At 38.9% G+C, this 15,491-nt stretch overlaps 1 protein-coding gene across 9 annotated transcripts in view; it reads left to right on the top strand.

Moving 5' to 3' along the window:
* Window positions 1-15,491, top strand: part of LOC122565310 (protein unc-13 homolog A) — a 431,554-nt gene that overhangs the window by 257,929 nt on the left and 158,134 nt on the right. For all 9 annotated transcript variants that reach the window (XM_087976053.1, XM_087976052.1, XM_087976055.1 and 6 more), the window contains one exon: window positions 9,672-9,813. In XM_087976053.1, the coding sequence (XP_087832179.1) occupies window positions 9,672-9,813 (142 nt within the window). The remainder of the gene's footprint in view (window positions 1-9,671; window positions 9,814-15,491) is intronic.

The raw sequence follows: 15,491 nt of genomic DNA, 5'->3' as shown, positions 1-15,491 counted from the left end.
CTTCTTGAGGTTATGCCAAAATTGGAAACCCTAGAGCACATATAATCTCTTGCTACATGGATTTGACAACATGTAGAATATACCTACAGGATGATATGAAATCAGTTTTCAAGGTCATGACATCACCAGGATTTTGTGTAAAATTTATCAACTTAACTAGAACTTTTTTTAAGTGCATTGAGGCTGTGGGTGCTCCTTACTTTTCTGGGGCTCTTGATTCAACCATCTAATTCTCAGGAAGACAATATAAATAGGATTCTATTAACTGTGAATAGGCATGGTAGATGCTGAGTTCTTTGGCTGTAATATTGCTGCTGAAATAAAATTCTGCTAATAAAACAATAATGGATGAACTTTGTTTTCTTTTAAGAATCATGTATTATTCCGATGAAGGAAAACCTGACAATAAAACTAATTAGTAAATGTGATAGAAAACGGGGTTCTAGAATGTGTTGTGTGCTCATTGATCAAAAAATAAAGTTAGCAGTAAATGTGACAAGACCTAAAATCCTACATTAATTGTTTTGGGGGGAAAATGTACTGAAGAGAAGCTGAGTGCAGCATTAGCAATATGGGAGATGCAAATTATGTACAGTTGGCTAACTGCTGCTTCCAATTTGTGGAAGTTATAGAGTTTATTTAAATGAAGCTTGGAAGATTGTCTGATTGCTGACTGCAATCTGCAGTGCTCACTAGACACACCCCCCCACCCCCCAACCTTGTTGATAGATATCTCTGTTTGGAGAAATGGAGGGGAACTGACTAGCTTTAGGAGATTATCTCCTTACTCTGTGCATATGCTTCTCATTCTTAGCTGCTCTAGGCATAAAATAGAAGATGCAATATTATTTTTCCTAAATTCTGTCTTAAATGGATGACTTTAAAAAAAAGTCACCTATTTCTCCTTCTCTCTCAAGAGGAAGGTTCCTTTCCTCATCCAACTCCACAAGACACCTTTGGATTTTATCCTTTTCAGTCACTATTTCATACTTTTCTAAACTCAAGCAGACACAAACCTATAGTTATTGTTACGACACGGCAGTGAACCCCTCTTAATTAAACTAAACATCCAGAAAAGCTCACCTTGCCTCGTAATCTGTTAAAATATGAGTGACAGAGAACTCCCAAATTCCACTATTTAACAAAAATAATATCAATTTATTCTTTAACTCTAAAAGTGAGCATTAAACAACAACTATTCACAACTGTACCCCCCCTTAACTGCTTATTATCTGTCTCCAACTCTGTAACAATATACTGTACCAATAAAACACTTATTAAAATTACCTCCGCTTAATTTCAAAACCATATAGCAGCTGTTGTCATCAGTGTCTTTCTTCTTTTGGCTAAGATCTCCCTGGGTCGTTGTCTGTTTTTTACATGTTTCATATGAAAAGTATCTTTTGATAGAGAGTGTTTCAATCTTTTGGGTCTCTCTCTCTCTCTCTCTCTCTCTCTCTCTCTCTCTCTCTCTCTCTCATTCTTTCGATGGCAGTTACTCTCTTATGGCAGTTACTCTGTCTGACTTTCAAACTGCCTGCCTTTCTTTTAATAACTCCAACATCAGACCGTCTCATTGGTTCAATGTTGGCAAAACAGTAAATTCAAACTCGATTGGGTTTTAGTATCCTGGGCATAATTTAACCTGGTTAAATTCAAACTGTTGTCAAAACAGCAATCAGCTCAGATATCTATTTCATTGCCAAATGTTATATATTTTCAATTTTCCAGATCAGTCTGGGACTGCTAGTTAGTCATATGATAAGTGCTTGTCAGCTCAGTGCAAAACAGCATTCACTCTCTCTTAAAGGTACAGTACAACAGTATATGCATTCAACTTCATAACACCTCCCCCTTAAGAAAAAATGAACCATCATAATGAAAAGATGGCTTTGTTTTTTTTCTAATTCTTAATCTCATTGCAATGAAATACATGGGACATTAATCTAAGCTCATATTAATTTCTGCACACTATATGTAAAATATGTATATAACATTGGAATCTGTTCAATCTTATCTATACTTTATCCTTTAAATCCACAATGACGTATCTGTTATCACATTTTTACAATCCACAACCTGTACAATTTGTAAATTAAAAGTCCATAACATTAGACTTCAATTAAATAGTCTCATATTCTTGTCTTTAAATCATTCCAAGAATGTAAGAGGATTGTGATCCGTGTACACAACTGTCTCCGACACATTGTTTGTCACATAAACATTAAAATGTTCTAAGGCCAGTGCCAAACACAATAAATCCTTCACGATGGGTGTTTTCTTTGGTGGGTGTTGAGTTTCTTTGAAAAGTAGCCAGTTGGCAGTTCAATTCCATCATCATCTTCCTGTAGGAGTACAGCTCCAACTCTTATATTGCTAGCATTGATTGCAACTTTGAAGGGTTTCAAAAAATTTGGTGTAGCTAAAACTGGTGTGGTTAATACAACTTCTAAATTCTCAAATGCCTCCTGGCATTGCTTTGCCCACAAGAATTTTTTGTTCTTCTTCAGTAAATCCGTTAGCGGTACCGCCACGCTGCTGAGGTTTGGAATGAACCTCCTGTAGAATCCGCTTAGTCCCAAAAATTGAAGCACCTCTTTCTTTGAGGATGATTGTGGAAATTCTTCAATGGCCTTCGTTTTGGCATTCCTTGGGGTCAACCTTCCATGACCGATGTTATGTCCCAAGAATATCAACTCTGCCTTCGAATTCTGTTTACTTGAAGTTGATTACCAGTTTTGCATCTCGCAGTCATTCAAAGAGCTCTGCCAACTGTACAATGTGATCTTTTCATGACTTGTTAAAGATCACTCCATCATCCAGATAAACTGCACAGTTTGTTAACCCACAATTCTGTTTGTGAATCTTTGGAATGTGGCTAGTGTGTTCTTCATTCCAAAAGGCATTACTTTGAATTAATGTAGCCCATTTGGGGTTACAAACATGGACACTTTTTCGCTTTCTCTGATAAAGGTACCTGCCAATAAGCACACAGTAAGTCCACAGTGATATAACTGGCTCGTCCAACTTGCTCTATACAGTCCTCAAATCTTGGTATTGGGTATGAGTCCGATTGTTGTTACAGCGTTGACCTTCTGATAGTCCACACAAAATTGTTGAGTACCATCAGATTTGGGAACTGACATGATAGACGAATTCCACTCATTCTGACTTGGTTCGATGATATCTTCTTTGGGCATTGCATCCACTTCCTTCTGGACCTGTGTGGCTTTGAAAAGATTAAGTCTGTTTCAACAGATTCACATGACAAACCCAGTACGGTTCTTTTCTATCTGGCATCTTTACCAGATAGTTTACATAGATTGAATCCCTACACTGACCCTCTGAAGAGTATCCCACCCAGACACATATTACTCTACATTTACCCTGACTAATGCACCTAACCTACACATTCCTTAATACAATGGGCAATTTAGCATGGCCAATTCACCTAACCTGCACATCTTTGGATTGTGGGAGGAAACCGGAGTACCCAGAGGAAACCTACACAACCATGGGGAGAATGTGCAGACTCCACACAGTTGCCCGAGGTTGGAATCAAACCTAGGTTCCTGGCGCTGTGAGGCAGCAGTGCTAACCACTGAGACACCGTGCTGCCCCAACTTAACTTTTTCTCAATTTGAAAGGTACCACTAAACCTGGTTTTGAAGGGATCTCTGACCACTGGTAACAATACATAATACCCTTGGAAAAACATCTGGATTTCATTCAGAGTTTTTATCTGCCACTGCTTCATTAAATGCTGTGCCCTCTTCCAATGCTGTTTAGCTAACTCACCTAGCAGATTTAATCTCTCCCACACCTCGGATACATAATCCAAGTATGCGATCTCTGACGTCAATCCTGTCAATTTCTCCTTAATTAATTTCAAAGGCCCTCTCACTTCATGTCTGAACATTAACTCAAAGGGAGTAAACTGAATAGATTCTTTTGGGGCATCACTAATAGCAAACAATACAAATGGGATACCTTAATCCCAATCATTCAGGTAATCCTGACGGTGCACTCTTAACATGGTCTTCAAGGTCTGATGCCACCTTTCCAAAGCTCCCTGAGATTCAGGATGGTATGTACTTGGTTTAAAATGCTGTATTTCCAAGTCACCCATGACTTCCTTAAACAGCCTCGCAGTAAAATTAGACCCTTGGTCTGACTGAATCCCTCTGGGTAGCCCATACCACATGAAGAAAGCTACTAGCTCCTCTATTATCCTTTTTGTCCTAAGACTCCATAATGGAATTGCCTCTGGAAATCTGGTAGACACATGGTTAGCAAGTACTGGTTCCCACTTTTAGGGAGAAGACCTACACAATCATAACCTGTATGCAAGGTTCTTCAAATGCAGGATTGGCAACAAAGGTGCTAGTTTTATTACTGCCCATGGCTTACTTGCCATTTGGCAGGTATGGCAAAAGTTAACCATATCCTTGTGCATTCTAGGCCAATAAAAATGCTTTTGTACCTTAGCCCGACTCATACTCACACCTCGGTGACCTCCTACTGATGGTTCATGTGCTACCTGTAACACTTCTTGTCTGTATGCTACTGGCAACACAATCTGGTGCACTTCTGCCCATTTCTTCTTTGCACTAACCTGCCGTGGTCTCCATTTTCATCTTAGGATTCTATCTTTAAGGTAATAACTCTCAGGAATACGATCTGATTCCTTTTTCTGAGTATGCATCTATATATATCTTTTATTAAATCGTCTTTCTGTTGTAAGTTCATTGGCCTTTCAGGACTAATCACTTGTGTCTGACCCTCTGCCTGTTCAGGTTTTTCCTGCACAATTACATCAAATAGGGTGTCCGCTAACTGAACCTCAACTCCTTCGTCCTTCTCTTTAGTTTTTGCTTTGTGCTGTGACGTATGATAGTGGGATTTTATTACTACACAGTCTAGAAAAATTTCAGAGTATTTTTCTTTTAACTCCTCAGTTCCCTAGTCTTCCTTTGGCTTCTCCACAACAAGTGGTGTCACTCTTACCTTGGATCGTGCTAAATTGTTTCCAAACTGCATTCCTGGAACTGACACTCTGTCAAAGACTCCCACTGTAACTTCCCCAGTCTTAAGTTGGCACTTCAACCTGATCTTACGTAAGGGAAAGCTAAATTTCTGTCTATTTATTCCCCAAATTACCAGTGTCTCAGGTAACAGGTCAGGAAGAGTGCAAATACGTTCATCTCTTACTATTAGAGACTGATTAGATCCCAAATCGCTCAAAAATTTAACTTCTTTCCCTTCTCCCCCAGTTCTTTCTGAGTAAATTCTATCCACAGAGGCAAAGTCTTTATATAGATCAGGCACTAACTCAATACACAGCCCCTTCCTAGGCTGTGTACTCTGCTGCAGCTCCTCGACTTTCTTGTGGGGTTTCCTTTACCACTTTCACTAATACCACTGGCTTAGCCCCTTTTACCACATCTTTTCCCATAGCATCTTTCTTTAACAACCAGCACTGTGACTTTCCATGTCCCACTTTAGTACAGGCCTTCCACCTCCTTTTCACCCTCTTGGGCATCTTTTTTAACCTGTGGTAAACAATTACAAGTGTGCTATACGCTTTGTTTTGTAGTGTAGGATCTCCCCTTCTCACAATTTCAATCCCTCACAGGATGAAATTCTTGCCGGAAGCTAAATTTTGCCATATGCATCTCTGTCATCTCTGCTGCTCTCCTCACTTCTTGAACTTCCTGTTCTTCCACATGAATTCTTATCGTCTCAGGAAGTGAGTTTTTAAACTCCTCCACCAGAATTCCTCTCCCAGACCCAAGTTTGAATGTATTATTTATTGGCACAAATAATACATTCAAACTTGATTGGGTTTTAGTGTCCTGGGGCATAGTTTAAACTGGTTAAATTCAAATTGTTGTCAAAATGACAACCAACGCGGGTATCTATTTCACAACCAAATGTTACATACTTTCAATTTTCCAATTCAGTCTGGGACTGCTAGTTAGTTATATGATAGATGCTTGTAGGCTCTTAGTGCAAAACAGCGCTCCCTCTCTCTTAAATACGCCTTCAACTTCACACCACTGTCCCACCTTTCTTATGAGACAATGCATCTCGAGCATGAATTAGATAAAACTTCACTGTACTGCTTCCAATGCATTTACATTTTTCCTTAGAAAAGGAAGACCAAAACTGCATACATGACTGAAATTTGGGCTCATAAATGTCCTGCATAGCTGAAGCATAGCCTCCCCTCTTGTGTGTTCGATTTGCCTCACAATAAACAATAGCATTCTATTAGCTTTCCTAATTACTTGCTGTACCTGCATACTAACCTTTTGTGATTTATGTTTTCCCCTCCTGAAACATTTGATGTCAACAGCTTGGCCTCCATCACATAAACACTAAGCCAAAGTCCTCAAACAGCACTCACTTTCCCTGGATCACATGAGTGTCTAGGAGCTCCCACATCCTGTAGTCACAACACATCACTGATGCATCTTTAGTGCATCTTAATTCATTTATTTTTATTAATCAATTCATAATCAATAAAACCTACTCCAAATATTTTAACTACTTGTCACCTTTACTGATCCTAATGCAACCTTAAAACTGCCAATACGTTTCCTAGGATTTAATCATTAATCACTTAGCAATTCCCTATGTAGTCGCTATTTATTTTTATCTAAAGGCAGTTTGGATGTGTGGGAGGTGAGAAGAAGAATGGAGATAATTTCACAGAGCTGAACTGCTACCAGCCTGTCCTCCCTCATGCAGTTTTTTTTAACTCCTGCTCTCCACAAGGTAAACTCTCAGGTTTACAATCCATTTCAACAGCACTCCATTCTCACTGCTCTCTAGTTTGCCTTATTTATGTTGTTGAGATTATTTATTCATTCACAGGACTTGGTTGTTTCTGACTGGGGCAATATTTAGTATTCATTTCTAATTGTTCTGGAGAAAATAGTGGCAAAGCTGTCTTCTACATGGCTGCAGTCCATGAGAGATAGGTACACCACAGTGATGTTAGGAAGGACGTTCCAGCATTTGGCCCAGTGACAATAAGAAAAGCCAATATGTTCCAATTTGAATGGAGTGTGGCTTGAGGTAGTGGGGCTCCCATGCATTTTCTGCCAAAGACCTTCTAGGTGGCAGAGATCTCTGGGTGAAGGTGCTATAGACTTTTTTGTGTATCTTGCAAGCAGTACACACTGCTGCCAATATGTGGTGTGGAATGTGGAAGAATTGAATGTGTAAGTGGTGAATAATATACCAATCAAGTAGGCTGTTTTCTCCTGGATGATGTAGTTTCTTGAGCGTTGAAGCTGCATTTATCCAGTATTCAACTCCACTTCTGATTTGGGCCTGTTCGATAGTGTGAAGGCTTTAGGTAGTTGAAAGGGAGTTACTTCCCACAGAATTCCTAGCCTCTGGTCTGCTCTTATTCCTTGTAAATGACTGGTTCAATTCAGTTTCTGCGATCTGTTTATGGCCCTATCCTGTGCCTTGATGTTGTGACTTGATGGCATCTTCCAGAGACTTGATGGAAAATTTCAGAGGTATGTTAATAACACCTGTTTCTAATCTACCACTATTTCTTGTCAATCCACTCACTGTCCCTGAGTTGTTTGTGTCCTTGTTTAATATTCAATCCACAATCAGTCATAATTAGCCCTAGCTAAAAACTTGGAAAACCAAATCTATTGGATGTATTTTACATTTTCCCCGATATTGGATTTGAAGGCGGGGGCATTTAAATTCTTAGAGGTGGCTTTCTTTTCCACTCATGATCTGTCTGAAATTTTACAGAAGCAGAGTCAGGTGGCCTGTGAGGCGGCAATGTTGGAAGCCCAGGAGCTTTCGTAGGTTGATGTTAGGCATGGCAAAAGTGAGGGCTGCAGATGCTGAAAATTAGAGCTGAGAATGTGGTGCTGGAAAAGCACAGCAGGTCAGGCAGCATCAGAGGAGCAGGAGATTTGATGTTTCGGGCAAATTTTTATGGTGAAGAGCTTATGCCCGAAGCGTCAACTCTCCTGCTCCTCAGATCCTGAGTTTTTCCAGTGCCACCCTTTTTGACTCACTTACACTGCACACAAGAGATCTCTCAAATTTTTGGACATTCTTTCTAATCAACCTGATCAGAGATGTTATTATGCACTTTTGGAGCAGTGGGACTTCAACTCGGAATCTTCTGGCCAGGAAGAAGAGTAACTCCACTGCACCAAAAGAATCCTGTACTAGAGACATAAATTAATCACACCTTGCATTATGATCTGTGCCAGAATAACAACCCCATCTATTTGACTTTGGTTGTGATAAATTGAGAATTTTAACCAGTAATACCTATTTTGTAACATGTGTTCTTTATTGTGTTGTTTGGATTAGGGAATTTCCTAATGTTTTAAATTTTATATAGTCAATATTGGAAATATATCTTTCATTTGATATAGCTCTTAATAAGTGATGAAAAATGTAGTTCTGCAAATACATTAATTATTCAGACTTAAAATACATATAAGTAAAACCATACATGAAAGGTTCAGAGCTGTGATAAGAAAGATGAAGCTCACATTTTGTTAAAATAATTATTGTAGGATTTAAATCTTATTGTTGCAACTTCTGGGAGCCATGCTGAGGTATATAAACAATCATTCACCACATTCACCATCATTCCTTGTTAAGAATCAGTTGCTGCATTGTTTGCAATCAGCATTAACTCTTATAATAAGAGTTTGAGTTGTCACATGATATTCTGAATAAAGTTATCAATGTGTCTGATTAATCAATAATTGTCTAAATTAATATTTCAGCAGTATTGTCACTCATTTGTCACTTAGGATGTGGTGGAAAATTCTGAATCAGCCGCTGTTAGGTTTTCATTCAGAATACTAATGAAGAAAATAATGTGACATTTTATTCCCATTGTTTATCTTGGAGCTCTATAGAAACTTTGAGTGGTCGATGATGGAATGTTCGCATGTTAGTGTTGGCAAGCAAGAAATCCAGTTAATAAGTAATTAACTGAGCTGAAAAACTTAAAGTTTTTCAAAACTTTAATTGTCAGAATCTGCAATCATTTTACAGCTACTGCTAGCTGATTGGGGACATCTGCTCTTCATCAAATTCTTGTGAAAAATTCAGAGACACTTTTATTTGGGGAAATGAGATCTTACACTTTAGCATCTTGCTCAATGGTATGGAAAATCTGTTATGGACACTCCATACTCAGTATCATGAAAGGAGCTGTTGTGTTTCCTCGAAATGCCTAAACATGGCCTGAAAATCAAATAGACTTCATGTCTTTTGGTCTTTCAGAAGAGCTGTTGTATTTGTTGTAATCTGGATTAGATGAACAGAATGTCTTGCATAGTAGCAGTCTGGCTTCAGTTTCATTACTCCTGCACATTTTAACAAGGTAGAAAGCTAAGATTTTGGTGAACATTGTTTGTTGAAATTCTATAAAATTAATCTTTCTCACTTTTGTAGGTGGTAGTCAACTGCTTGTGAATTTTCAAATTCTAATTGTTTTCCAGTAGATTTATCTCAATTTCCCATGGTACATTTGAAAAAGCTTTTATGAATTGATGCAAAATTGCTGCAAAAGAATTATTACTGAAACTAACAGAAAAAACTGTGAAAGTAAGATATTCCCTTGAATACTGACTTTGATCAATATCAATCTTTGATATCTTTAGTGGTGTGTGCTCAAGGTTTGCAAGCCAAAGATAAAACAGGTTCCAGTGATCCTTACGTCACGGTTCAAGTTGGGAAGACTAAAAAACGTACCAAAACCATCTATGGAAATCTTAACCCGATCTGGGAAGAAAACTTCAACTTGTAAGTCATTTTGTATTTCAGATATGCATTTTACTTTCTTATTTGATACAATTTATGTACATTTACATTCAAAGTTGTTTCATCCTCCAGCTGTACCTTGTGCACTGCCCTCATCATAGTTACCAACAATCTTCTGCATAACTGTGATTGTAGTATGTTGTTCACTATTTTTCCTCAATTCAGTATTCAATGCAATTGATTACATGATTTATCTCCAGAATCTCTTACTTTTATGGCACCTCTCCTTTCCTTACATGATTCCAATCCTGCTAATTTTATGAGGCCAATAATTCTGGTATGATTTGTGCTTTGACTCCTGTCATTTATTTTTGTTTCTCCTTAGAGATTATTCATATATTTGTACTGTATGGTCTTTCTCCCCCAAAACCTATCCAATTTCACGACTTTGACTGCTGTGTCTGGTTTCCTGAAGTTGTAGACCAACCCAAAGATTTTGCAATCTATTGTTAGCAAAATCAAATCCTTGCTGTTTGGTTGCTTTCAGACCCTAATTCTCAGTTCACTCTCGGAAGTTTTAGAGCCAATTTGCATATCCTCCTGTTGGTCCTGGAACTTCAAGTCACATGTGCAGCATATTGCCAAAACACTTCTGAAATATTTTCCATCTCCATCATCATCACTAAAGCTCTTATTTTCAAGTTTTTGTCACCTTCAGCATCTATTTTCCATTGACTTCCTTGCGAGTTGGACCGAAGAGTCTGTTTCCGTGCTGCACATCTCTATGATGTATGACTCTCTCTCTAATTCTGTTACATGAGTATCATTCCATAAGGAAATTTAAAATGATCCCTATGATGATGCCATTATTTATTGTCTCATCCTCTAGATGTCATCGTTAAAAGTTTGTTATCACTAAATGCTTCAATGACTTTGATCTCCCTATAACTACAACCTGCGAGAGCACTATATTCCAACTTTCATCTTTGACTCTCCCAAATCCACTAGGAGAAAGTGAGGGCTGCAAATACTGGAGATCAGAGTCAAGAGAATGGTGCTAAAAAGCACAGCAGGTCAGGCAGCACCTGAGCAACAGAAGAATCAACATTTCAGACATCAGGATTCCTGATGAAGGGCTTATGCCCGAAACGTCAATTCTCCTGCTCCTCAGATGCTGCCTGACCTGCTGTGCTTTTCTACCACCACACTCTTGACTCTCCCAAATCCAGTTTACCTTGTTTCATCCTTTTCCAGTTCCAAAGTCATCTACCTTTCAATTCTACTTTTTTGTTATCTAATCTAATTATTTTCTACCCCTGCATTGGTGTAAGCCTAAACTGTGAAGTCCCTTGGAGAATTATGCTCCAGTAAAGGTCCTTTATGAATGCATGTTGGTGATCACAGCAACATTTAAAAAGAGTAGTAAAACTATAAGAAACAGGAGCAGCAGTAGACTGTTCAGCTCCTTGAACCTGCCCCATCATTCAAATAGAATCATGGCTGATCCAACACTCCTCATGTCCACTTTCCTGCTTTTTTTTCCTGTAAACCTTGATTTTTATACTAATCAAGAAACTATCCATCTCAGCCTTAAATATAGACAAGGCTTCTGCTATCTCAGCTCTCTGAGGCAAGCAATTCCAAAGATTCAAACCTCTCAGAAGAAATTCCTTTTAAATTGGCACCCCTTTATTTTGATACTATGTCCTCTGGTCCTAAATTCTTCCATGAGGGGAAGCATCCTCACATACCCTGTCAAACCTCTTAAAAATAATTTGTTTCAATGTGATCACCTCTCACTCTTCTAAACTCCAATGAGAAGAGCCCCAACCTGTTTAATCTTTGCTCATAATATAATCCTTCCATACTGGGGATCATCCTAGTGAACTTGCTTTGAACTGTTTCCAATGATATAAAATATCTTTCCTTAAATAAGGGGACCAAAACTGCTTATAGTACTGCAGATGTGGTCTCACCAGCATCTTGTTCAGGTGCAGCAATGCTTCCCTAATGTAATATTCTAACCCCCTTGAAATAAGGGCCAATATTCCATTAATTTTCTGATATCCTGCTGCACTAGTGTGCTAGCTTCCTGCGTTTCATGCACAAAGCCCTTTTGTGTTGCAGTTTTCTGCAGTTTTTCTCTATTTAAATAATGTTCCTGATCTCCCTTCCAAAATGAACAACATTTTGTTACATCATACTCCATTTGTCAACCTTTTGCCCACTTACTTATCCCATCAATATCTCTGTAAAGTGATTGTATCCCTATTTTTGCGTCATCTGCAAATTTTTCTACTGTACATTTGCTTCCTTCCTCCATGTTGCAAATATAAATTATAAACCATTGGCGTACTGGCATTGATTCATGTGGAACCCTGTTGATTACAGGTTGCCAACCTGGAAAATAACCCCTTATCCCCACTTGCTGTTTCTTTCCCATTAGCCAATTCTCCGTCTATATCAATACTCTATCTCTGACACCAGGAGCTCTTTGCTTTTAACTTAGTTTTTTGTGATGTACCTTGTTGAATGCCTTCTGAAATTCCAAATACAGCACATCTACTGACTATCTTTTATCCACTCTGGCTTAAACCTCCTTGAAAAGCCCTAATAAATTAGTCAGATACAATTTCCTCTTTCAAAGGTAAAGCTGACTCAGCTTGATTAGATTATGATTTTCCATATATGCTGCTATAACTTCCATAGTAATTGATTCCAACATTTTCCAATGATAGATGTTAGGCTAACAGGCCTATAATTACCTGCTTTTAGTCTCCCACCACTTTTGAATAGGGGTGTCACAGTTTCCCAATTCTGCCATACATTTCCAGAATCCAAGTATTTTTGGAAAATTAGAACTAGAATAAATACCAAAGAACAATATAGCACAGGAACAGGCCCGTCAGCTTTCTATGCCCATGCCGCTACATTTGTCCTTCCATGCTAAAACTGTCTTCACTTACAGGATTTGTATCCTTCTATTCCCTTTCTTTTTATGTCTTTGTTCAGGCATTTCTTGAATGCTGCTATTGTGTCAGCTTCCACCACCATCTCTGGCAACACATTCCAACTCACTACCCTTTGTGTGAAAAGCTTGCCTCGCACATCTTTTTTAAACTTGCTCCCTTGCACCTTGACCCTGTGTCCTCTAGTAATTGACCCTTCAACCCGAGGAAAAGGCTTCCTACTTTCCACTCTATCTGTACCATTCGCAATCTTATAAATTTCTATTAGGTCACCCCTCAACCTCCTGCAATCCTGTGAAAACAAGCCCAGTCTACCAACCTTTCTTCATAGCTAAAGTCCCCCATGCTAGGCAACATCTTGGTAAACCTTTTCTGTACACTCTCCAGAATATCCACATCCTTCTGGTAGTGTGGTGACCAGACTGTACATAATATTCCAGGTGTGATCTAACTAAAGTTCTATAAAGCTGCAGCATAACTTTTCTATCCTTATACTCAATGCCCTTTCCAATGAAGGCAAACTTGCCATAAGCCTTATTTATTACCCTATCCAACTGTGCTACCACCTTCAGTGATTGCTGGACCTGCACACCCAGATCCCTTTGTATATCAATACTCCTAACGGTTCTGCCATTCACTGTATAATTTCCACATGGACTTGACCTTCCAAAATGCATCACTCCATATTTGTCCAGATTAAACTCCATCTTCCATTTTTTTGCCCATGCCTCCAACTGACCTATATCCTGCTGTATCCTCTGACAATCCTCTTCGTTACCCACAACCCCACCAATCTTCATATTGTCTGCAAACTTACTAATTAGACTAGCTGTGTTTTCCTCCAAATCATTTATATAGCTCATGGACAGCAGAGTTCCCTAAACTGATCCATGGAACATAACTTGTCACCGCCCTCTATTCTGAAAAGCAGCCTTCCGCTGCTACCCTCTGTCTCCTGTGATGAAGCCAGTTTTGTATCCATCTTGCCAGCTCACCCTGATATTATGATGTGACTTCACCTTTTGTACCAGTCTGCCATAAGGGACCTTGTCAAAGGCTGTGCTTAAATTCATGTAGTCAATATCAGCTATTTTCCCTCATCAATGATCCTCGTCATCTACTCAAAAAACTCAATCAAGTTAGTGAGGCACAACCTCACCCACACAAAACTTTGCTGTCAATCGCTATTGCTTCTTAATGCATATAGATCTTGTCCCTGAGAATCCTTTCCAATAATTTCCCTAATACTGACATGAGCCTCACAGGCTTGTAATTTCTAGGATTATCCCTGCGACCCTTCTTAAACAATGAGACAACATTGACCATCCTCCAGTCCTCTGTTGCCAAAGAGGATATAAAGATGTCTGTCAATGCTTCAGCAATTTGTTTTCTTCACTCCCTCAATATTCTGGGATAGATCCCATCAGGACCCAGGGCCTTATCTACCTTTAATACAGACAGACAACACCTCTTTCTTTTTAATAGCAACTTGGCTTAGAAACTTGACACTACCTTCCCTGAGATCATCCTCCACCAATTCCTTCTCTTTGTTACAGCCAATACAGTCTCTGTTGTTACTTTGTTTTGGCTTAGGATATAAGCCATCTCAAAATTCTCAACATATACGCCTCAAAATGCTTCATTGGAGCTTAAACCAACCAAAAGTTAAACCAAACCAAGCATTTTAAAGGACGAGCATGTGTTAGAAGATCATGAAGTGGATTTCAGGGCTTCAGGCCCAGTAATGTGAAAATGCTGGTTGTCGGCTGGAGAACATTGCAGAGGTACTAAGGATCTGAATGAGGTTACAGAAAGAGAGGTGCAAGACCATACATGGATTTGATCACAAGATGAGAAACTTCAAATTGAGATGCTGGTGGTGTAGAATCAACTTAGTGACCATATTTTCTTTCACAATACAAGTTTGAGTGTTATCGAGTGCACAAACATGGATGTGTGCAGCTCCAACAACATGCAAGAAATTGGACACAATAAGGATAAAACAGTCCACTTGCACCACATTCAACATTTACTCCCTTCGCTGACACACAGTAGCAGCAATGTGTACCACCTACAAGATGCTCATCAAGCCTATTTCAACATCACCTTCCAAACTCATGACCTCTGCTATCTAGAAGGCCAAAGGCAGCAGCTGCATGGGAATACCACTACCTGCATGTTCAACACTGAGTCTCTCACCACCCTGATTTGAAACTATACCCCTGTTCCTTCACTGTCATAAACTCAAAATCCAGCACTGGTATTCTTACACGCCAAGGACCGTAGCAGTTCAAGAAAACACCTTCTCCAGGAACTTAGCGATGGGCATAATTACTGGCCTAGCTACCTACACACATGTCCCATGAGCAAATTAAAAAAAGCAAATTATTTTATTTCCAAGAGACTGGAATGAAGATATACCTTCAGGTTTCTCCCATAATTGCCATTTACCTAGTTAGTTGAGTTTTCCGTAATGCACCCAACAGCTGAAAGTTATCAACACTAGAATTATAATGGAAAGAAAAGTAGCACAGTAAGGAATTCATTTTTGTCCATTGCCATTGTTTTTATATATAATTATTATTAAATTTAAAACCTGTAAGTTAATCCCCCCCCACCGAACTACTACTGGAAAACCTATTGAGATTTCAAGGGCGCAAGATAAATAGCCAATCATTTAAGACTGAGATGAGGAGAAATTTCTTCACAGAAAGCATTGTGTGTGTTGTGCATCTTTGGCCTAGAGCATTG

The sequence above is a fragment of the Chiloscyllium plagiosum genome, unplaced genomic scaffold (assembly GCF_037043375.1).
Source record: "Chiloscyllium plagiosum isolate Xiang-an unplaced genomic scaffold, Cpla_swu_hap1 HiC_scaffold_28, whole genome shotgun sequence".
NCBI lineage: Eukaryota > Metazoa > Chordata > Chondrichthyes > Orectolobiformes > Hemiscylliidae > Chiloscyllium > Chiloscyllium plagiosum.
This window is presented reverse-complemented; position numbering and strand designations above follow the sequence as displayed.